Genomic DNA, 24,894 nt, shown 5'->3' with positions numbered 1-24,894 from the left:
ATCAGGTTCACTATCAAGCATGCGTATTCTACGGCAGGCTTGCCATGTCCTACGTCTGTCAAGGCCCACTCTACTCGTAAGGTGGGTTCTTCCTGGCGGCTTCCCGGGGCGTCTCGCCATTACAACTCTGCCGAGCAGCTACTTGGTCAGGGTCGAACACGTTCGCAAAGTTTTGCAAGTTCGATACGTTGGCCTCTGAGGACCTTAAGTTTGGTCAATTGGTTCTGCAGGAGCCTCCGCGCTCTCCCTCCCGTTCTGGGAGCTTTGGTACATCCCCATGGTACTAATGTGGACCCCAGTATCCTCTAGGATGTAAGAGAAAATAGGATTTTAATTACCTACCGGTAAATCCTTTTCTCGTAGTCCGTAGAGGATGCTGGGCGCCCGCCCAGCGCTTCGTTTTCCTACAGTGGTTCTTTAGTTCAGTACTGCTTTGTTCTAGGTTAAGTACTGTTTTGTTACTTGGTAAGTAATCTTGTTCAGCCGTTGCTGATGTTTCAAGCTAGTTACAGTTGCTTGGTTTGCCTTGTATGTATGAGCTGGTATGAATCTCGCCACTATCTGTGTAACATCCTTCACTCGAAGATGTCCGTCTCCTCGGGCACAGTTCCTAGACTGAGTCTAGTAGGAAGGGCATAGAGGGAGGAGCCAGCCCACACTCTCAAACTCTTAAAGTGCCAGTGGCTCCTAGTGGACCTGTCTATACCCCATGGTACTAATGTGGCCCCCAGCATCCTCTATGACTATGAGAAAAGGATTTACCAGAAGGTAATTAAAATCCTATTTTTACACTTCGCTCTTTTTGGTTCAGAAGCCGGACGCTTCGTATCGACCCATACTCAACCTCAAGAATTTGAATGTTTACCTGCGGGTCCCCAAATTCCACATGGAATCTCTCAGAACTATAATCTTGGCTCTGGAAGCTGGGGATTATATGGCATCCCTGGATATACAGGATGCATATTTACATATTCCAATCTGACCGTGCCACCAACGGTATCTCCGGTTTGTAATCAAGGACAGTCATTGCCTTGCCTTTCGGCTTATCCACGGCTCCATGAGTCTTCACAAAAGTTATGGCAGTGATTGCTGCCCATCTTAATATGGATACTACCCTACTTAGACGACTTCCTGCTTCTGGGTCAGTCCCAGGAGATGCTCTCGGAACACGTTCATTCAGCAGTAGAGATTCTACAATCTCACGGCTGGAAAATCAACTGGAAAAAATCATCCTTGACGCCCTTGCAGACAATCCTTCATTTAGGGGCGTTGTTAAATTCCAAAGTCCAACGAGTGTTCCTGCCTCCGGACAAGATCAAGGTCATTCAGACCAGAATCCGAATGCTTTTCCATCTGCGCACCATATCGGTTCACACATGTATGAGAGTTTTGGGTTCAATGGTAGCGGCATTCGACATGGTGGAGTACGCCCAGTTCCACTCTCGCTCTCTGCAATTGGAAGTCCTTTGAAAATGGGACGGTTCTCCTCTCCACATTCGCTCACATACCATTGTCCTCACCCCGGAAGTTCGGTTGTCATTGACTTGGTGGCTCATACAAGCAAATCTCGACAAGGGACGACCCTTTTGGATTCAAGACTGGACCGTGATCACTACCGGCGCCAGTCTTCGAGGGTGGGGAGGAGCCTCAGAGTCGCACGTTCCAAGGTCGCTGGACTACCCGCGAAAGCAAACTCCCCATCAACGTCTTGGAATTAAGAGCAATGCTAAACACCTTACTTTCAGCTCAATCACTCCTCCGCAGCCGGCTAGTCAAAGTCCAGTCGGACAACGCAATGGCAGTGGCATACATCTACCGCCAGGGAGGCACTCGTAGTCATGCACGAGGTAACCAAGATTTTCCTGTGAGCCGAACTTCCGGCACTGTCAGCGGTGTTCATTCCAGGGGTACTTTACTAGGAAGCAGACTTCCTAAGTCGTCAAGACGTTCAACAAGCAAGTCTGCCGGTTCGGCTCTCACTAGAGAGATCCTCAAGCATTCCTGGTGGACGCCCTAACAGCCCATTGGTCGTTTCCCTGGTGTATGCCTTTCCTCCGATTTCCATGATTCTCCAGACTCCTCCGGAAATTCAAGCAACAGGAAGGCATGATGATCCTGGTGGTTCCGGATTTGCTATGTTGCCCGTGGTATGCAGATCTTCTCAATCTGTCCATAGACACCCCGTGGCGTCTCCCAGTACGCCCGGATCTTCTGTCCCAGGGACCCTGTGTACATCCAGACCCCAGACTCCTCGCTTTGATGGCGTGGCTATTGAGTCATCCGTCCTGAGACGAAAGGGGTATTTCCGGATGGTTATCAAAACAATGCTTAATGACAGGAAAGCATCGTCTGCCAGGGTCTGTCACTGTATCTGGAAAGCATACTTTATTTTTCATCCACTAGGGGTCACTGGAGTACTCTTGGGATATGGACGGCTTTAGCAAGAACAGGGCACTGAATATTTAAATTTTGAACTCTCCTCCCCTCCATATCCCAGAGTACCTCAGTGTTTTTTCTGTGCTCGAAGTAGCAACAAGGCTTGTGTGGAGCTCCCACACTTCTTTTGAATATTTTATTTTTATTTTTGATTTTGATTTTTACTACACTTTATTTACATCCCTTCCCCCCTTCCAAAAGGCGTGGGTCCGGGATAGTGGAAGCTGCTATAAGCAGGTACTGGCGTGTCGGTCCTCACTAAAAGAGCACCCTCACAGCCAACAGCAGACATCCTGCAGGAAGCTGGACGGAGCTTACAGATGATGCCCCGTCATAGCCCCTCACCACAGGAGTTCAGGTGTGCTGGGGACGGGGCGGTCAGCTCACGCTGCCGCCCCGCTGTGTGGGGAACTTCATTTAGTGCGCGCCAGTGCTCCCTGCTAGTTGCCGCCCGCCGCTCAAAACCGCTCACAGTTCCACACGCTGTGCACAGCGCCGGCGCAGATCCGCCCGGCACCCGCTCCCCGTCCACCGCCGCGTCCCGCCGCTATACAGGCTCCCCGGCTCCCTGCAAGATCTCCGGTTCACGACGGTACTCGGAGTACAGGGAGGGAGGGGGGGGACGATTCTTCTCACAGCAGCGCGGCTGCAAAGGGGGGGGAGAAGGCTGCATGGGTTGTGGTATAATTACATACGCTTTTAAGCCTATATTAACAGGGTTGCTTTTTAATGCAGTTGGTAACAGGTTGTAGACTTTAAATGTGTGTTATAACCTGACCTGTGATTATTAGTGTAAGCATGGCATGGCGGCCATTTTAACCATGCTTCCTGTTCAATCCTGTTTCTCTTTCAGTTTGGAAGATCCTGTCCTACAACACTGCTCCGCCGGAGGCGCAGGGGTGTTAGTGGGAATTTGGGATCACATTTCATAGTACTGGCCACGTGCACTGTACTTGGCCAGATACATATATAGACACACCTTAGTACTATTTTACTGAGTCGTGCAAGTTGTCTGTATTTGTGTATTGTATTGTCTGTCTGCATAATGAGTAAGGCACCAGCAAAAACTAAAAAGCAGTTTCATGTAACAGTGTGTTACCAGATGGATCTACCACATGTACAGTATGTTTTGTGAATTCAGCTACGAATACAATTTCCGCTCCGGTTTCAAAGCCTATTTCATTGCCGGACCCTCCATGGGCTATGCTAACAGATGTCATGGCTGGATTGCAATCAGAATTGGCCGGAGCTCGACAAGAGCGGGAAGCGGCAAGATCTGAGTCTAGGGTGAGACCGCCAGAACTTACTGGAGGGGCTTCAGCCTTGCTAAAGGTCCAAGTCCATTTGGGGTAGAAGGGTTAAATTTCATTTGTCTTATGATTTACCAGTTTCTGCTAGGTTGCATTCTGACGATTCTATGCCAGACCTCACTGCACAAGATGAGGGTGAGGAGGGCGAAGTGGACCAGCAGTCAGATAGTGAAGATTTTGACAGCCCAGGCATTGATAATCTCATCAGAGCGGTGCGTCAGTCTCTGAAGTTTACAGAAACTGAGGAGCCTCTGACAAATGATGAAGTCGTCTTTACTAAACGACAGAAATCTCCAATGTGTTTTCCTGTTTCGGAATCTCTTAATAAGATGTTAGTAGAAACACGAAAAAATCCGGATAAACGGTTTTCTACACCTCGCAGATTTAAGTCTAGTTACCCGTTTCCAGAGTCTGTGACATCTTCATGGGAGAATCCGCCATTGGTGGATTCGTCTGTGTCAAAACTTACAAAGAAATTAACCATACCAGTACCAACTGCTACTACGCTTAAAGACCCTTCAGAACGTAAAATAGAAGCTATGCTAAAGTCCATGTATATAGCAGCAGGAGTGTTGCTTAGACCTGGGTTGGTTGGCATTTGGGTAACTAAGGCGCTCATAGTATGGATAACAGAACTCAAGTCTGCCCTACATGACGATCACCTTATACTTCTCGCTGATCAAATCTGTGAAGCTGCTGAGTATCTATGTACAGCTTCTACTGACGTCTGTCAGCTCACTTCTCGCATTTCCTCGTCACTAGTTACAGCACGACGAGCACTCTGGCTGCGTTCTTGGCAAGCGGAGGCAGAGGTCAAAAGAGGTGTAGAGGTGTTACATTACGGTGGCGAGAAGTTGTTTGGTCCTGAATAGGACAAATGGATTTCTGAGGCCACGGGAGGAAAGTCGGTTTTCTTACCATTGCCTCCAACGGTACCTAGACGGAAATACTCTGGCCCGGTGTTCAAATCCTTTAGACCTCAGCCCTTTCGAGGCCGTGGTAGAGGAACAGCCACGCCTGGTAGACGAGGACGTGGTTTCCAACAAACCAACACCAGTCGTCAGGACGCTAAGGTCACCGACAAGCCAGTGGCATGACGGGCTCCCAGCCCATCTCGGATCTCCAATTGTGGGAGCACGCCTTCAGACATTCCATTTGGCGTGGTTCCAGACATCCACAGATGGGTGGATCCGCAATTTAGTGTTAAAAGGTTACAAGATAGAGTTCGACTGTCTCCCGCCACTGCGGTTTTTCAAGACAGGACTGCCTCTCTCGGACAAAAAGAGGGCGGTTCTGCAAATTGCCATTCAGTCCCTGTTGGATTCAGCAGTTTTGATTCCGGTCCCTGTACACCAACAAGGTCAGGGTTATTATTCCAGTCGGTTTGTGGTACCAAAGCCAGATGGCTCGGTCAGGCCAATATTGAACTTAAAGGGCCTCAATCAGTACGTCACTTACTACAGATTCAAGATGGAATCTCTGCGGTCAGTAATTGCAGGTTTAGAGCCACAGGAATTCATGATTGCGCAGGATCTCAAGGATGCGTACTTACACATTCCAATTTGGCCACCTCATCAGAGATTCTTGCGGTTTGCAATACGGCAGAACTGTTACCAGTTTCAGGCTCTACCTTTTGGCCTCTCGTCAGCGCCTTGGGTGTTCACCAAAGTGATGTCTGTGATGATAGCTCAGTTCCATACTTGGACGATCTGCTCATCAAAGCTCCGTCTCAACAGATGCTCCTCCAACATGCGTTGCTAACGTACAATGTACTAGTTCAGCATGGTTGGATTGTACTCTTCAAGAAATCACATCTAATTCCGTCTCAACAACTTCAATTCCTAGGTATGATTCTCGATACGGTAAATCAAAGAATTTACCTACCAGAACAGAAAGTACAGATTATTCGTCATCTGGTACAATTAGTGCTCAAGCCACGCACAGTCTGAGTACATTTGTGCATTCGCCTGTTAGGCACAATGGTGGCGGCTTTTCAAGCGCTTCAGTTCGGAAGATTTCACTCATGTCCTTTTCAACTGGATGTGCTCGCACAGTGGTCGGGCTCGCATCTGCAGATTCACCAGAGGGTGAGGTTGTCGCCACGGGCCAGAGTATCTCTACTCTGGTGGCTCAAAGTACACAATCTAACCGCAGGGAAACGGTTCGGCGCCTGGAATTGGATAATTCTATCGACGGACGTGAGTCTCAGAGGTTGGGGAGCTGTAGTTCAAAATTGTCAGCTCCAGGGTCTCTGGGTGGATCACAAAAGATTGCTGTCTATAAATGTCTTGGAACTCCGGGCAATTTACAATGCGCTACGACAAGCGGTGCACATGCTTAGGTCTCAGCCTGTCCAGGTGCAGTCAGACAACGCGACGGCGGTCGCGTACATCAACAAACAAGGAGGAACGAGAAGCCGCATGGCAATGCGGGAAGTAGCTCGAATCCTCAATTGGGCCGAGCATCACCAAGTGATATTGTCGGCAGTGTTCATTCCGGGAGTGGACAACTGGGAGGCGGATTATCTCAGCCGTCGGGATTTTCATCCAGGAGAATGGGCATTAAATCCAGAAGTGTTTCACATGTTGGTCCAGAGGTGGGGTTACCCTCAAGTAGACCTGATGGCATCTCGCCACAATCACCAAACGCCCCAGTATGTGTCCAGAACGCGAGATCCAAAGGCAGTGGTGGTGGATGCTCTCACAATCGCGTGGCCGTACTGCCTCGTGTATCTGTTTCCACCGTTTCCGCTGCTCCCTCTGTTGCTAAAACGGATCAAAAGAGAGTCCGCCACAGTCATACTAGTGGCGCCTCATTTGCCTCGGAGAGCTTGGTTCTCGTATCTCCGCGGACTACTCGCAGACGATCCTTAGCCGCTCCCACTACGTCCGGACCTGTTACAACAGGGTCCGTTTCTTTACCCCGATTTAGCGCTGCTGCGTTTGACGGGGTGGCTGTTGAGACCGCCCTCTTAAGAAGAGAGGGCATTCCAGAATCGGTTATACCAACCATGTTACGAGCTAGGAAGCCAGTTACGGCAGCTCATTATTACAGAATTTGGCATGCCTATATAGGTTGGTGTGAAGCTCGGAAGTTTCTGACATCATCTTTCAAGTTATCCCGTCTTTTGTTATTTCTACAGACGGGGTTAGATGGAGGACTGCGTTTATCTACACTAAAGGTGCAGGTATCTGCTTTGTCAATTTACTTTCAAAGACGATTGGCTCTATTGCCGTCAGTACACACCTCTCTGCAAGGTGTCCTCAGAGTACAGCCTCCATTCATTCCACCTACAGCGCCATGGGACTTGAATCTGGTTTTAGATTTCTTACAGTCTTCATATTTTGAACCCTTACAACAAGTGGATATTAAGTTTCTCACTTGGAAAACAATTTTTTTCCTAGCCTTAGCTTCGGCAAGGCGTGTTTCAGATTTGAGTGCCTTGTCCTGCTAGCCACCGTATTTGGTGTTTCATGATGACAGAGCGGAACTTCGGACGAATCCCGCTTTCCTGCCAAAGGTAGTGTCATCTTTTCACATCAATCAACCAATAGTAGTTCCGGTGTTAACAGAAGATTCTGAAACTTTGGATGTGGTACGCGCACTATGCGTTTATGTATCCCGAACGTCTACAGTTCATAAGACGGATACGTTGTTTGTTCTCTATGATGCTGCCAAGATGGGTTGACAGCTTCTAAGCAGACCTTATCCAGATGGATAAAACTGACCATACGTCAGGCATACCTTCATGCTAGGTTACAGCCGCCTACATCAGTAACGGCTCATTCCACACGTTCTGTGGGAACTTCATGGGCAGCTGGTCGTGGGGCTTCTACGACGCAGCTTTGCCATGCGGCTACATGGTCATCAGTGCACACGTTTGTGCGCTTTTACAAGTTTGATACGTTTGCGGCATCAGCATCTAGCTTTGGCCGCCTAGTGTTACAGGTGCCAAACAGCTCTCCCGCCCACGGGGGAAGCTTTGGTACGTCCCAAGAGTACTCCAGTGACCCCTAGTGGATGAAAAAGAAAATAGGATTTTGGTACTTACCAGGTAAATCCTTTTCTTTGAATCCATAGGGGGCACTGGACACCCACCCAGAGCAGTTTTACCTGGTTTGTGGTAAGTTCAGGGGATCTTATGGTAACACATTCTCACCGACTGGTTCAAAGTTTCAAGTTCTATCGGTTATGGTGTCAACTGTTTAGTTGTCAGTAACGTTATGTGTCAACTTTATTGTTTTCCGTTATGTTATATGTAATTCTCCATTGTCAACCTCTCTATAGCTCCTGTTCGGCTTAGTAAAAAACACTGAGGTACTCTGGGATATGGAGGGGAGGAGATTTCTAAATTTAAATATTCAGTGCCCTGTTCTTGCTAAAGCCGTCCATATCCCAAGAGTACTCCAGTGCTCCCTATGGATTCAAAGAAAAGGATTTACCTGGTAAGTACCAAAATCCTATTTTTCCTGGTGCACGACCCGTCACTTCAGCCCGCGGTCCTTTAGATTGCCTCGACTTTTGGCCTTTCTCCAGTCAGGTTTAGATCTGGGACTCCGGTTGTCATCCTTGAAGGTCCAGCTCTCTGTGCTCTCAAAAACAACTTGCGAGTATTCCAGATGTCAAGACTTTCCTTCAGGGAGTGCTTCATGTGCAGCCGCCATTTGTACCTCCAGTAGCTTCGTGGGACCTTTCCCTTGTCCTTAGGGCGTTGCGTAAGGCTCCTTTTGAACCCATGGACTCGGCTGACTTACATTGGTTCACGTGGAAGACCTTATTCCTTTTGGCTATCGTAGAGTTTCTTATCTCAGTGCCTTATCCTGGCTCTCACCCCACCTAGTGTTTCACTCAGACAGGGCGGTCCTTCGCACTCAGTTAGGTTTTCTTCCTAAAGTAGTGTCTCGATTCCATCTGAATCAAGATATCGTGGTGCCGGCCTTAACAGCGGCTCCTCCTGAGGAGGCTTCCTTAGGTGTTTTCCGCGCTCTTTGCATTTATGTGGACAAACCAAGGATATACGCCGCTTGGACTCCCTGTTTGTGTTACTAGATTCACACAAACGGGGGTGGCCGGCATCCAAACAGACCTTGGCCAGATGGCTTCGGTTGACCATTCAACACGCCTATACGGCGGCGAACCTTCCCTCACCTCTGGGGGTCAAAGTACATTCCTCACATGCTGCGAGTGCTTCCTGGGCGGCCTCTCTTGGGGCTTCGGCTGAGCAGCTTTGTAAAGCTGCTACATGGTCCTCTGCCCAGACCTTAATTAGGTTCTTTGCGTTTGACACCTTTGCGTCACGTGACGCTGCCTTCGGGTGTAGGGTCCTGAGCGCAGTCCAGTAGCGTCCCCGCCATTTGGGACATCCCAGCGTTAAGCCTTCTCCTGTGCCCCCTAGTGTATGAAAAATAAAAGAGGATTTATGTCTTACCTTGGTAAATCCTTTGGGGGCACAGAACGCCCTCCCTGACGCACCTGACCTGCGGATCTGAGTTCCTGTGTGGGCAGTGTGTGGCCGACTATCTTCACAGTGTCTCTCTGTGTGTGGTTTTCTTCCTTCCTTCCTCTCCTTCCGCTCCTGTCTTGGTCTTGCTACTAAAACTGGCGGTCCTGGGTACGTGGGCGGGGTATAGAGGACAAGGGAGGCAAGACATGCTGGGTACTTTTAAGTAACCCTTTTGGTGCCAGCCTGGTCCCAGCCCAGCCTATACCCAGTGTTAAGCCTTCTCCTGTGCCCCCTATGGACTCAAAGAAGTGGATTTACCAAGGTAAGACATAAATCCTCTTTTCTTGGTCACTTAACGTTGAATACTTTTCTCTTAATCAGGCTGGGGGACACTCTGTTCGCTCCATCACGCTCAGTCATTCAAGGTTTTGTTTCTTGAATGTGTGTTTCCCTACTGGTTTATTTTTTTGTTCTAACAGTTTATCTGGGTTACTGTTACTCCCCTTCCGGACTCTTTTAAAGAAGTTCTGGCGTTATGGGGTTGCAGAGTGGAGGAGCTTTAAATTTTAGGCTACAGTAGTTTAAGTGCCAGCTCCAACCCAACCTGCACCCCCATGGTCTAGTGTCCCCTAGCCTGCTTCAGAGAAAAAGATTCAACTGTAAGCGATCAAAATCCTATTTTTTTTTTTATAGGAGAAATGTGTCCTTACATAGCTTTGCTGTCAGCGTGACTCATACTCTATAGAGTGGCTCAGGATGATGTGCTCTAATAGTGGTATCAAAATCTATATGCAATGCCAGATAGGCACTGCTGCTATCACTGCCCTATACTTTACAGACTGCTTTTAACTGAGAAAATTCATAAAGTAGCAAAAGATAAAATAGCAAAAATAAAATGTAAATACATTTAAAATAAAAATAAATACAGAATTTTAGCAATTTTTTTTAATGTTTGTTGTTGTCACATACGGTATGTCATGGACTGCTGTTCTTAAACAAGCGGAACACTGGCCAACCTGCTGTTGTGCTATGCATTGAAGTTTGGGGAATGGCTAATTACATGGCGTGCCACTTTACCTTTTGTAGCATGAGATAGAGGGGTCTTTGGCATGATTTCATCTAAGCTAAGTAATGGCCTCCATACATCAGCGACATATTGCTGCTATTTGTTGATCCCCCGGCGGCCGCGCCGGGGAATATTAAACAGTTTAGTAATCCTGATCCACCAATCCAGGTTGGCAAATAGGGGATTTTTAACATGTTTCATTTCCCCGACGGATTGCTGATCAATGGCCGCCAAACGTCTGTCTCGTCGGATAGGGGAAACAGGCCGCTAATGTATGGGTACCTTAATGACAGTATCTGTACATGCATATTGCACAGCCCTATATAGTGTATGTTTTATCATTCATATTAATCCTTGCTTCATTGGAACTTTTTATTTGCTACCACACAAAAACACACACTAGTGCTGTTTTCATCAGACTGAGGGATAAACCCGAGTACCTGCAGGAAACATGCAAACCCCACACAGATAGTGCCCTTGTTGCATTCATATCCATGGACTCTAATGACTGGTTACGCTGTATTCTTGTCTTACAGAATGGCTGCCTGCTGGATATAGTCATTAGGTACACTTGAATATTTTCTACTTCTTTGTCCTCATTTGCAGAACTCCTAGACCAGAGTCACTGCAGAAATGCCTTAATGCCAGCCTTACCCTGCACAATAGTATCTGCTGTAACCAATTATTGAAGAGCCATTCTGAAATCCTGGCTTGGTCTGCAGCCATCATCTTAACTCTAATAAGCCTTCCAGGTCTCTCGGTGAGTTTATATATAATAAGTGAGGCTTTACATAATTTCTTACCGTTGACTTTATCCTAAGTTTTGATGTACAAGTGGCAAAATCTCCAGCAGGTAATGTAATTATTCTCCTATGGTTTCTCTTTCTTTAGCATGGGAGCTCAGTTGATGTGCCAGAAGCTGAAGCTGAATCACAAACACATGTGAGAGACAATGCTTTGGCTGATGCATTGAAGATCACAACAAAATGGCTTGAAGATGTCTACGGGCACAAACTTAATATTGGTTACTATGGTGGAAATCTATTTCGTTATGAACTCATGGTAAATGTCTATTGAATTGTATCAGATAATTGTATTTATAAACATTTTGCCTTTCCATATGTTCTACTTAGTTACACGTCCAAAAATCCAATCCCAGAAGGTTATGTTATACAATCTAATGATCCACATAGTGATGCCACCATGTAGAAGGAGAGGACTGGCAATGATTGGTCTGCATGATATGTACCAGAAACAGAATACTTATACAGCAGCTGCTCTCATTATGTCTACAGATCATGCTATTATGAGGATAATGTAAAAGAAAGTAACTCTCGGTGAGCCAGCAGTCATGTACTGCTACATGTGTAGGATCATGGCTATAGTTATGGGTCCGCGTGACCCAGCGTGGCTATAGGTATGGGTCATTGTGACCCAGTGTGGCTATAGGTATGGGTCAGTGTGACCCAGGGTGGCTATAGGTACAGTATGTATCAGTGTAACGTAGTGTGGCTATAGGTATGGATCAGTGTGACCCAGCTTGACTATAGGTATGAATCAGTGTGACCCAGCTTGGCTGTGGGTATAGGTCAGTGTGACCCAGTGTGGCTGTGGGTCAGTGTGACTCAGTGATTACTACAGGTCACTGTGACAAAGTAAACCATGCCGTGCAGTCACTCTACTCAGGATCACTGCATGCTATCGGGACTATGGGGGACATTTACTAAGCAGTGATAAGAGTGGAGAAGTGAGCCAGTGGAGAAGTTGCCCCATCAACCAATCAGCAGCTCTGTATAATTTTATAGTATGTAAATTATAGATGTTACTTCAGTGCTGATTGGTTGCCATGGGCACTTCTCCACTGGCACACTTCTCCGCTCAAATCACTGCTTAGTAAATGTCCCCCTATGTGCTAGAACTACATCACAGGAGGAAGGCTCATCTATCTCTTGTGCGGCATGCTGGAAAGGGAGGAAAATACTCTACAGCAGACTTTCTGCAGCAGGGTGCACAGGTTTTCACAGGGAAACATCGGGGTATAGAGTGGATCTGGATCCAGAGGCACCAACAGGTAAAGCTTTAGCTGTCCCAGGATGCATAGGGGCCGCCTCTATAACCCCACCTCCAGGCACTGTGAGCTAATTTTTTAGTTCGTGTCTGCAGCAGCAGGTCACAGCGCAGCCCTGAAAGCTTATCTTGTGAGAAATTTGTCTTTTCTAACTGGGCTGGCAGCACTGTATGTAAGTGTGACATTCAGCGCTGCAGCTCCATCACCTCCCAAGCGGCGCCGCACACTCCCGCTGACCTGGTTCCTCGGTACCTGCGGCGGAGACGTCCCGACTTAGGCACGGTCGCAGACTACTCTCCTGGCTCGCGTGGCTGCTACAAGGAGGAGGTAAGAGGTCTCCTAGGCGGGATCCGTCTGGTGAGACGGACAGCGGTGCTGGCGTGGACACTGTCACTGTGCAGGGACTCAACTAGACCACCAGGGCATTCGGAGCACAGGTCAGATCTACTAACACCATTTTGATAAAGGTCCATAGTAACTGAGGTGGAAGACCAGCATAGGAGAGCTGGCACTTGACCTGTAGCCCCTCCCCCAGCTCGGGGCACCATCTCCTGCAGATTTCCAGCCGTGGAGCTGCCTCACTCTCCCTCATTCCCTCACAGAGACTCTGGGTGCCATCTTACAGCAGAGCAGCAGCAGGTCTCCGGGATTGCTGGGCAAGGTCTCCCATGTAAGGTCCAGTGCATCATTATTGTGATATTTCTGCATTGCATGTGACTGTGTGCCTGCATCTGCTGTGTGGTTTCACTTTCAGTGTTTCCCCAGCTATAACAGTCACTATATTATTTACCCCCTGCTAGGTGTGTTTGGGTCATATAATATAGTTGTACACAGAGTTTATCTATATCCCTATATAAGTATGTTACTCCTGTGTTACAGTCACATTATGTCCTGTTTGTTTATTCCACAGGTTGTTATATTTGTCTGGCTATATTGTCGTACTGTGTAAGTCCAATTGTTTACATTTGCAATATCTAACAAAAAGAGCAGCAAATCTGCGGAAGCTCCTGCAACATGCAGAGCATGCTCCACGAATTTATCAGAGGAGGAAATATTACATGTTGGTCTCTGAACTGCTTGTCATGCACCTCCCATTCAGTCCGCAGCCCCTGCACTTAGTCAGGATCCACCATAGGCAGCATACACTACCATGCTGGGTACTCTGGTGGAGCGCATTGCGCCCCCTATGGGGCCGCCTGTGACATTACCTCCACAAATTGTCCCTATGGTAAACCCGACTTGGGCGGAAAATTTGTCTAGCCAACTGCAACAGCTTAATCACTCCCTGGTTAGACAGAAAACTACCTCGGGTCACACACGTGTCTCTGGTTCTTCTAAGCGGGCTGCTTCCTCCTCACAGTCTACAAACCTCTCTGATGTCTCATCTGAGGAGGAGGGGGAGCATACGGTCCTGTCTGACACTGAATCCTGTGTTACTGATGAGGATTCTCCCTTATTAGTAGATGTCCCTGCCCCGGTGGTTGCTCTTAAGCATATCCTTCAAATCACGGAGGAGGAGAAAACTGAGAAGTTTATACAGCAGTAGGTGGTTAAAACTGTATTACCCCATTCTAATCATTTGATGGACATCAGACGGGAACCCTGGTCTAATCCCGGGAAGAAATTCCCTGTTCCCAGACTGCTCTTGGCACAATAAGCTCAACTGGCAGAGTTGTGTAACAAATGGAAGACTCCACCGCCGATGGATTCTCATGTCACCCGCCTAGTGGTGTCGTCCACTCTGCCTGTCACCACTGTCACCTCACTGAGGGAGCTGACAGATAAGCGTATTGAGGGATGCCTGAAATCTATACACTCCCTTACAGGGGCTGTTCATAGTCCCACTATAGTTGCCTCTGGGGCTGCAAAAGGTATTGAGGCGTGGGTTCAGGCGTTAGAGGAAGAGCTGCCCCAGAATATCTCTGAAACTGCCAGTACAATATCTGTCTCATATTGCCACCGCTTCTTATTACATTCAAGAAGCATCCTCTGAGGCAGGAGTATTGGCGGCCAAAGCATCAGCTACGTCTGTCCTGGCACGCCGTATTCTGTGGTTGAGGTCGTAGAAAGTGGACTTGGACTCCAAGAACACTTTGGAAGTCCTCCCCTTCACTGGGGACATTTTGTTTGGGGAATAGCTAAATAAAATGGTGTCTGAACTGGCAGCTGCTAAGACAGCTTTTCACCCCACAATTTATCCTTCTCAGAAGGCTAAAAGTACCACTTTTTGCTCCTTTCGGCCTCGAGGGAAAGCGAAAGGTCAGTCATATCCTAGACAATATCGCGTTTCTAAAACCTCCAAGGCGAAGCAGTCTTGGGCAGCCCGTCAGCCTGCTGCGAAAAATGACAAGCCTGCTGCATGATGGGGTAGGCCTCCCCCTGGGGAATCCCTGGGTGGGAGGCCGACTTCTACAGTTCGCCCAGGTCTGGCTCACGACCACTTCAGACGCTTGGGTACTGGAAGTTGTCTCTCATGGGTACGCTGTCTCATTAAGGAGACTTACCCCTCACAAGTTCTGCACAACGGTTCTCCCATCAGACCCATTGAAAGCGCAGTCTCTACAAACAGTTGTAAGTTCACTCCTGAGTACAGGAGTGGTTGGGTCGGTTCCTCTGTCCCAGAGGGGCAGAGGTTACTACTCAACTCTGTTCTTGGTTCCAAAACCCAATGGGGTCTTTCCAGCCTATACTCAACCTCAAGTTGTTGAACAAGTTTGTGAGAATGTCCAAGTTTCAAATTTAAACACTGTGCTCAATAGTTTTTCTTTTTCATCCACTAGGGGTCACTGGAGTACTCTTGGGATATGGACGGCTTCCGTAGGAAACAGCACTGAATATTTAAATTTAGAACACTCCACCCCTCCATATCCCCGAGTACCTCAGTGTTTTTTCTGTGCTCGACGTAGTAACAGCTCTGTGGCTGAGTCCACAATTACTTTGATTTTTTTTTTTTTTTTCTATTTTATATACTTCCCTTTCCCCCTTCCAAAAGGCAGGGTCAGGGATAGTGCAAGCTGCTGATAGCAGCAGTGGCGTGTCGGTCCTCACTGAATGAGCACCCTCACAGCCACACAGAGATCTCCTGCACACAGGCTGGCCGGCGCTTACTGAGCAGCCCCGTCGGAGCCTCACCACAAGGGAGTGCAGGTATGTGTGCGGGGCGGACAGCTCCCGCTGCCGCCCCGAGGTGTGGGGACATTGATTTACACTGGGTTCCCTCTACTGACCCGCCGCCGCTGCTCCGGCCGCCGCTTCTCATAGCCCGCTTGCTGCTCCGGCCGCCGCTTGTCATAGCCCGCCCGCTGCTCCGGCCGCCGCTGGTCAGAGCGCTGCTCACACCGCCGCTGACAAGCCACCGCTGCTCTGGTAATCATAGCGCTTCACAGCGCGCTCCCCGTCCCGCTTCCAGGTCCCGCTGGCGGCCCCACGAGCCCACTGCCCGGGCCGCACTGCATCCGCAACGGAGCAGACGCGGGGGGGTGGGGGAGAAGGTACAGCAGCAACATCAGCAGTATGATATAAAGGCTGTAGGCTGTTTTATATTGGCAGGGATGGTTACACAGGCTGTTTATAATATCAGTATGAATACTGCACTGTGATTATAAGTTAAGCATGGCAGCCATTTTAACCATGCTTCCTGTGTCTTCCTCTGTGATTCCAGAACGTTCCAGTACTACATCTCTACTCCACCGGAGGCGCAGGGGTGTTAGTGGGAATTTGGGATCACATTTCATAGTACTGGCCACGTGTACTGCACTTGGCCAGATATATATATATATATATATATATATATATATATATATATATATATATATATATATATATATATATAGAGAGACACCTTACTACTATTTTACGGAGTCGTGCAAGTGTCTGTTTTTTGTGTATTGTATTGTCTGTCGCCATAATGAGTAAGGCACCAGCAAAAACTAAAAAGCATAATTGCAAAGTCTGTAGCAGTGTGTTACCGGATGGATCTACCACATGTACAGTATGTTTTGTGGATTCGGTTCAGAATACAATTTCTGCTCCAGTTTTACAACCAATTTCCTCACCGAACCCTCCTTGGGAAATGTTAGCAAATGTACTGGCTGGGTTGCAATCAGAATTGACCGCCGCTCGACAGGAGCGGGAAACGGCAAGATCTGAGTCTAGGGTGAGACCGCCAGAACTACCGGAGGCGTCTCAGCCTTGCGTAAGGTCCAAATCCATTTTGGGTAAACGGGATAAATTTCATATGTCTTATGATTTTCCAGTTTCTGCTATTTTGCATTCTGACGATTCCATGCCAGATCTCACGGAACAAGATGAGGGTGAGGAGGGCGAAGTGGAGTCAGATGGTGAGGATTTTAACAGTTCCGGCATTGATGATCTCATTAGAGCGGTGCGTCAGTCTCTGAAGTTTACTGAAACTGAGGAGCCTCTCACAAATGATCAGGTCGTATTTACTAAACGACAAAAAACTCAATAAGTTTTCCTGTCTCGGAATTTCTTAATCAGATGTTAGTAGAAACACGACAGAATCCAGATAAACGGTTTTCTATACCTCGCAGATTTAAGTCTAGTTACCCGTTTCCAGACTCAGTAACATGTACATGTACATGGGAGAATCCACCAATAGTGGATTCGTCAGTGTCGAAGCTTACCAAGAAATTAACCATACCAGTGCCAGCAGCTACTACGCTTAAAGACCCTTCAGATTGCAAGATAGAAACTATGCTAAAGTCCATGTATGTAGCAGCAGGAGTGATGCTGAGACCTGGATTGGTTGGCATCTGGGTCACTAAGGCGCTCATAATATGGATTACAGAACTCAAATCTGCTTTACATGACGAAAACCTGATACTTCTTGCAAATCAAATGGGTGAGGCTGTAGAGTATCTCTGTACAGCGTCTACTGACGTCTGTCAGCTCACTTCTCGTATTTCATCGTCGCTAGTTACGGCACGAAGAGCACTCTGGCTGCGTGCTTATCATGCGGAGGCAGAGGTCAAACGAGGTATAGAGGCGTTGCCTTACGATGGCAAGAAGTTGTTTGGTCCTGAATTGGACGCATGGATTGCTGAGGCTACGGGAGGAAAGTCTGTTTTCTTACCATTGCTTCCACCGGTATCAAGAAGGAGGTACGCTGGACCTTCGTTCAAATCCTTTAGACCTCAGTCCTTTCGAGGACGTGGCAGAGGAACAGCCACGCCTGCTAGACGTGGTCGTGGACGTGGTTTCCAACAAACCAACACAAGTCGCCAGGACGCTAAGGTTACCGACAAACCAGTGGCATGACGGGCTTACCAGCCCATCTGGGTTCTCCGATTGTGGGAGCACGCCTTCAGACGTTCCATTTGGCGTGGTTCCACACATCCGCGGATGGGTGGATCCGCAATTTAGTGTTAAAAGGTTACAAAATAGAGTTCGACTGTCTTCCGCCTCTGCGGTTTTTCAAGACAGGATTGCCTCTGTCGGACGACAAGAGGGCGGTTCTGCAAATTGCCATTCAGTCCCTACTGGATTCAGCAGTTTTGATTCCGGTCCCTGTACATCAACAGGGTCAGGGTTATTATTCCAGTCTGTTTGTGGTACCGAAGCCGGATGGCTCAGTCAGACCAATATTGAACTTAAAGGGTCTCAATCAGTACGTAACTTACTACAGATTCAAGATGGAGTCTCTGCGTTCCGTGATTGCGGGTTTAGAGCCAAAGGAATTTATGATTGCGCTAGATCTCAAGGATGCGTACTCATCAGAAATTCTTGCGGTTTGCAATATGCCAGAACCATTACCAGTTTCAAGCTCTACCGTTTGGCCTGTCGTCAGCGCCTCGGGTATTCACCAAAGTGATGTCTGTGATGATAGCTCATCTCAGAGCCCTGGGAGTGACAATAGTTCCGTATTTAGACGATCTGCTCATCAAAGCTCCGTCTCAACAGATGCTTCTCCAACATGCGCTGCAAACGTACGATGTACTGGTTCAGCATGGTTGGATTGTCAACTTCAAGAAATCACATCTAATTCCGTCTCAACGCCTTCAATTCCTAGGTATGATTCTCGATACGGTCAATCAAAGAATTTACCTACCACAACAGAAAGTACAAATTCTACGCCATCTAGTACAATTAGTGCTCAAGCCACGCACAGTGTCTGTACACTTGTGCATTCGCCTCTTAGGCACAATGGTGGCAGCTTTCGAAGCGCTTCAGTTCGGAAGATTTCACTCGTGTCCATTTCAACTGAATGTGCTCGCCCAGTGGTCGGGCTCGCATCTGCAGATTCACCACAGGGTGAGGTTGTCGCCAAGGGCAAGAGTGTCTCTGCTCTGGTGGCTCAAGGAACACAATTTAACCGCAGGGAGACTGTTCGGAGGCTGGAATTGGATAATTCTAACGACGGACGCCAGTCTCAGAGGTTGGGGAGCGGTAATTCAAAATTGTCAGCTCCAGGGTTTCTGGGCGGATCACGAAAGATTGCTGTCTATAAATGTCCTGGAACTCCGCGCAATTTACAATGCGCTACGGCAAGCAGTGCACATGATTCGCTCTCAGCCTGTCCAAGTGCAGTCAGACAATGCGTCGCATACATCAACAAACGAGGAACGAGAAGCCGCATGGCAATGCGAGAAGTAGCTTGAATCCTCAATTGGGCGGAATGCCACCAGGTGATATTGTCGGCCGTGTTCATTCCAGGAGTGGACAACTGTGAAGCGGATTATCTCAGTCGTCGGGATTTTCATCCAGGAGAATGGGCATTAAATCCAGAAGTGTTTCACATGTTGGTTCAGCGATGGGGTTATCCTCAGGTGGACCTGATGGCGTCTTGACGCAATCACCAAACGCTTCAGTATGTGTCCAGAACAAGAGATCCAAAGGCAGTGGCGGTGGATGCTCTCACTGTCGCGTGGCTGTACAGTCTTGTGTATCTGTTTCCACAGTTTCCGTTGCTCCCTCTGGTGATAAAACGGATCAAAAGAGAGTCTGTCACAGTCATACTAGTGGCGCCTCATTGGCCTCGGAGAGCTTGGTTCTCGGATCTCCAAGGACTACTCGCAGACGATCCTTGGCCGCTCCCACTACGTCCAGACCTGTTACAACAGGGTCCGTTCCTTTACCCCGATTTAGCGCGGCTGCGTTTGGCGGGGTGGCTGTTGAGACCGCCCTCTTAAGAAGAGAGGGCATTCCAGAATCGGTTATACCAACCATGTTACGAGCTAGGAAGCCGGTTACGGCAGCTCATTATTACAGAATTTGGCGTGCCTATATAGGTTGGTGTGAAGCTCGGAAGTTTCCGACATCATTTTTCAAGTTATCCCACCTTTTGTTATTTCTACAAACGGGGTTGGATGGAGGACTGCGTTTATCTACACTAAAGGTGCAGGTATCTGCTTTGTCAATTTACTTTCAAAGACGATTGGCTCTATTGCCGTCTATACGCACTTTTCTCCAAGGTGTCCTCAGAGTACAGCCTCCATTCATTCCACCTACAGCGCCATGGGACTTGAATCTGGTTTTAGATTTCTTACAGTCTTCATATTTTGAACCCTTACAGCAAGTGGATATAAAGTTTCTCACTTGGAAAACAATTTTTCTTCTAGCCTTAGCTTCGGCAAGGCGTGTTTCAGATTTGAGTGCCTTGTCATGCAGGTCACCGTATTTGGTGTTTCATGATGACAGAGCGGAACTTCGGACGAATCCCGCTTTCTTACCAAAGGTAGTGTCATCTTTTCACATCAATCAACCAATAGTAGTTCCTGTGTTGACAGCACATTCTGGAACTCTGGATGTGGTACGCGCATTACGCGTTTATGTATCCCAAACGTCTTCAGTTCGTAAGACGGATACGTTGTTTGTTCTCTATGATGCTGCCAAGATGGGTTGGCCAGCGTCTAAACAGACCTTATCCAGATGGATAAAACTGACCATACGTCAGGCTTACCTTCATGCTAGGTTACAGCCGCCTACATCAGTAACCGCTCATTCCACACGTTCTGTGGGAACTTCATGGGCAGCTGGTCGGGAAACTTCTACGACGCAGCTTTGCCGTGCGGCTACATGGTCTTCAGTGCACACGTTTGTGCGCTTTTACAAGTTTGATACGTTTGCGGCATCAGCATCTAGCTTTGGCCGCCTAGTGTTACAGGTGCCAAACAGCTCTCCCGCCCACGGGGGAAGCTTTGGTACGTCCCAAGAGTACTCCAGTGACCCCTAGTGGATGAAAAAGAAAATAGGATTTTGGTACTTACCAGGTAAATCCTTTTCTTTGAATCCATAGGGGGCACTGGACGCCCACCCAGAGCAGTTTTACCTAGTTTGTGGTAAGTTCAGGGGATCTTATGGTAACACACTCTCACCGACTTGTTCAAATTATCAAGTGCTGGTTATGGTGTCAACTGTTTAGTTGTCAGTAACGTTATGTGTCAACTTTGTTGTTGTCCGTTATGTTATATGTAATACTCCATTGTCAACCTCTCTATAGTTCCTGTTCGGCTCAGTAAAAAACACTGAGGTACTCGGGGATATGGAGGGGTGGAGTGTTCTAAATTTAAATATTCAGTGCTGTTTCCTACGGAAGCCGTCCATATCCCAAGAGTACTCCAGTGCCCCCTATGGATTCAAAGAAAAGGATTTACCTGGTAAGTACCAAAATCCTATTTTTGCTATGGAACCCGGAGACTATATGGTATCCCTGGATATACAGGATGCATATCTGCGTATTCCTATTGCCATCTCGCATCAGCAGTTCCTGCGGTTTGCTATTGGCGACTTTCATTGCCAATTCCAGGCTTTGCCACTTGGACTGGCTACGGCCCCTCGGATCTTCACCAAGGTCATCGCCATTATGAAGGCTCACCTCCGTCACCAAGGAATCAGAATCCTCCCATATCTGGACGATCTCCTGATCCCTGGCAAGTTATTATTATTATTACATTTTATTTATAAGGCGCCACATGTGTTTCGCAGCGCCGTACAAAGGACAGTACAGGGGACAAAACATTTCTTTACAGTAAATAAATAACAGAAATAGAGTACAGATAACAGAGCACCACACATTCTCAAGACATAGTACAGCTAAAATGTAAGTATTGAGGTAGTGATCATCGTACTACTAGAGGCTTGTGGTCATAGATGGAGATGAGCCTTTACTAGCAGGATAAAAATGGTCGTTGAGTGGGGGAGAGCTGTGAGTGAAATGTGTTGAGACGAGGGCTTAGATAACAAGAGGAAAGAGGGCCCTGCTCTGAAGAGCTAACAATCTATAAGTTCATAAGAAGTCCTTCTCAGTCATCTCCAACTGACGGTGACCTTCTTTCAAGCCCACGGGTGGCTGATAAATTGGAAATAGTCATCCCTGGTTCCAGCTCAGAGCATGGTGCACCTAGGGGCTCTACTGGACACTCGCAGTCAGAGACTATTCTTGGCCCCGGACCAGGTCCTGAAACTTCGGGACAGGATAAGACACTTCATTTGTCACCCCAGATTGTCGATACACATAGTCCTTAGCCTGATGTTGTCATCCTTCGACATGGTAGAGTACGCTCAATTTCTTCTTCATCCACTAGGGGTCACTGGAGTACTCTTGGGATATGGACGGCGTAGCAGAACAAAGGCACTGAATATTTAAATTTAGAACTCTCCACCACTCCATATCCCAGAGTACCTCAGTGTACGAACCCAGTGTTTTTTCTGTGCTCAAAGCACTAACATCGGCTTGTGGGATTCCCACACTTGTTGGAAGATTTTTATTAATTTTTCATTTTTATTTTTAATTTTTTTTTAATAGCACATCCCTTCCCAGTTTCAAGAAAAACATGGGTCCGGGATAGTGCCGCTGCACGGGCAGCGCATGGCGTGTCGGTCCTCACAAAGAGCACCCTCACAGCCACACGCAGTTCACTACCTGCTGTAAACGGAGCTTGCAGATAGAAGCCCCGTCACAGCCATGAACTGCTGCCTGAGCTGGACGGAGCTTACAGGAAGAAGCCCCGTCGCAGCCATGATCTACTCCAGATGACTATAGAGGACTGGACGGAGCTTACACAAAGAAGCTCCGTCGCAGCCAGGACTACAGAGCTGGACGGAGCTTACAGAAGAAGCCCGTCACAGCCATAATTTACAACAGCTGGACGAGCTTACACATAAGAAGCCCGTCGCAGCCATGATCAGGAGACAAGGTAGGCTGGGGAACGGAGCGGTCAGCGCAGGCTGCCGCCCCGCTATGTTTGGGTTAATACCTGCTTCCGCTTCCGCCCGCAAGCCCCAGCCGCTATGTCTGCAGGCCGCCCGTCCCAGCGCTCCGTCCGGCCGCCCAGCTCCGTCCGGCCGCCAGCGCCATACGGCCGCAGACGCTCCCTCAGTCTCAGTACAGAGACGGGGACCGCCGCTCCGTCCGGCCGCCCAGCAGCCATCCACCCACATGTGCCAGCGCTATGAGGCTGCAGGCTTCCCGCAGGACACAGCGTTACAAGGCACGGTGGAATTCTGGCGGATTAAATATACAGCAGCACAGTGTATAGGCAGCTATATATAGGTGACAGGTATTTATAATGTATTGTTACCTGTCCTGGGAGTAATAGGCTATTGAGCATATATTACTGTCTGTGAGTTTCACAGTATAATAGGCTATTGAGCCTATATTAATGGCTGTTATTATCACTGTATAATAGGTTATTCAGCCTATATATTAATGTTGGTGGTTATCACTGTATAATAGGCTATTGAGCCTATATTAAGTCTGTGATTATCACTGTATAATAGGCTATTCAGCTTATGTAAATGCTGTATAAATATATTAATGTCTGTAATTATCATAGGCTATTGAGCCTATATATATATATATATATATATTTATTAATAGAGCATGTGTTGTACCCAGCCTGTGATTATACTGTATAATAGGCTAGATTAACACGGAAACATTTGTCACTTGTTCTGTGATTATCACGGTCAGCATGGCAAAGGGGCCATTTTAACCATGCTTCCTGTTGTTTTCCAGGGTGTAATTCTGGAACATTCCTGCCCTACATCTCTAAGCCACCAGAGGCGCAGGGGTGTTAGTGGGAATTTGGTTCGGGTTTCACATGCCCATGTGAACTGTTTTTCACATAAAGAATACTCTAGTTTCTCTTCACATCAAATAAATCTTTCGCTTTTACTATAGATTTCCGTAGAGAGAAACAACCATGAGTTTCATATAAATATGCTGTTCAGCAATAAAATATATATATGACACATAACAATAAGTCGTGCAAGTGTCTGTCCGTTGCCTATTGTGGGGTCTGTCTGCATAGCGAGTAAGGCTCTAGCGCAGACTACAAATAATTTTTAAAAATCCTATGTTAAGCATTGGCAATTCAAATTACAAGAGCGGTAACATCGGAGTCTCGGAAGTTACTCCGCCAGCTCTAACAAAAGACAGTTGTTGACTGGTCTTATAATTTAATGCACAATTCTATGTCAAATCTCACACCGATAACTACCAGTGAGAAGGGTACATTAGACCAGCACTCAGATAGGGCGGGCTTTTTGACAACCATACATTGCTAAATCCCAGTGAGTCAATGTCTCCATTTTTACAGAGACTGAGTAGACTCTAACCACTATTTTATCGTTTCCAAAATGACGCGATCCGCCATTGGTAAATGCGTCTGTGTAAAACATTATAAAAACCCAGAATAAATTTGGGTCACTAGACTCTATGTATGGAAACAATGAAAAAGAAGCTGCAGAGTATATCTGTAAAGCTTCTGCTAACGCCGGTTACTTTCATCGTCGCTAGTTTAAGTGCGACAAGGCCAGAACTTGTTGGTCCTAAATTTGATATTCAGCCATTACCGCAGCCAGTATCAAAACGGAAATACTGGTGCCGGCGTTTAATCTCTTTAGACTTCAGTTTTTTCAAAGACAAAACAGTCACGCCTTGTAACGACACGACGCTACAGTCAGCAAGCCAGTGGCTTGATGACCTCTTAGGCATCTCCATGTTCCAATTCTGGAAGCGCGTCTTTACACGTTACATTTGCGGGGTTTCCAGACATCAACTCATGGATGTCTCAGATATTTACAGATTAAAGGACAAGACTGCCTCTGTCGAACGGTTTGGCAGGTTGCCATTTAGTCTCTGCTGGTTTTCAGCTGTTTTTATATCCAGGCAGTAGTACACCAACAGAGTCAGGGTTATTTATTCCCCTCTGTTTGGGGTAACAAAACCAGACAGCTCCGTCGCAGTCTCAATCAGCAAGTCACTTAATGCAGTTTGAAAATGGATTTTCTGCGGTTACTATTTGCATATTGGAGTCACAAAATTGCATAATTGCACTTGATCTTCACAATGCGTATTTACCCATTCCGGTTTGGTCATCACAGGTTCTAGCGTTTGCAAAACGCCACAACCATTAACCATTTCACTACCATTTGGCATCGTGTCAACGCCTCGGGTATTTACCAAAGTGATGTTGGTGATGATAGCTCATCTCAGAGTCCTGCCAGTGACAATCGTCCATACTTAGACGATCTGCTCATAAGAACTCTGTCTCAACAGAGTTCCTCTAACTTGCGCTACTAATGTATACTGCGGTGGCAGGTCAAG

The 24,894-nt window shown here is 47.4% G+C and overlaps 1 protein-coding gene and 1 pseudogene across 7 annotated transcripts in view; both read left to right on the top strand.

Moving 5' to 3' along the window:
- Nucleotides 1–24,894, top strand: part of RNF213 (ring finger protein 213) — a 680,515-nt gene that overhangs the window by 217,729 nt on the left and 437,892 nt on the right. For all 7 annotated transcript variants that reach the window (XM_063928518.1, XM_063928521.1, XM_063928520.1 and 4 more), the window contains 2 exons: nt 10,862–11,015; nt 11,147–11,317. In XM_063928518.1, coding sequence (XP_063784588.1) covers nt 10,862–11,015; nt 11,147–11,317 — 325 coding nt within the window. The remainder of the gene's footprint in view (nt 1–10,861; nt 11,016–11,146; nt 11,318–24,894) is intronic.
- Nucleotides 23,418–23,519, top strand: LOC134938774 (U5 spliceosomal RNA; annotated as a pseudogene).

This window comes from Pseudophryne corroboree, chromosome 6, assembly GCF_028390025.1.
Source record: "Pseudophryne corroboree isolate aPseCor3 chromosome 6, aPseCor3.hap2, whole genome shotgun sequence".
NCBI classification, from domain to species: domain Eukaryota; kingdom Metazoa; phylum Chordata; class Amphibia; order Anura; family Myobatrachidae; genus Pseudophryne; species Pseudophryne corroboree.
This window is presented reverse-complemented; position numbering and strand designations above follow the sequence as displayed.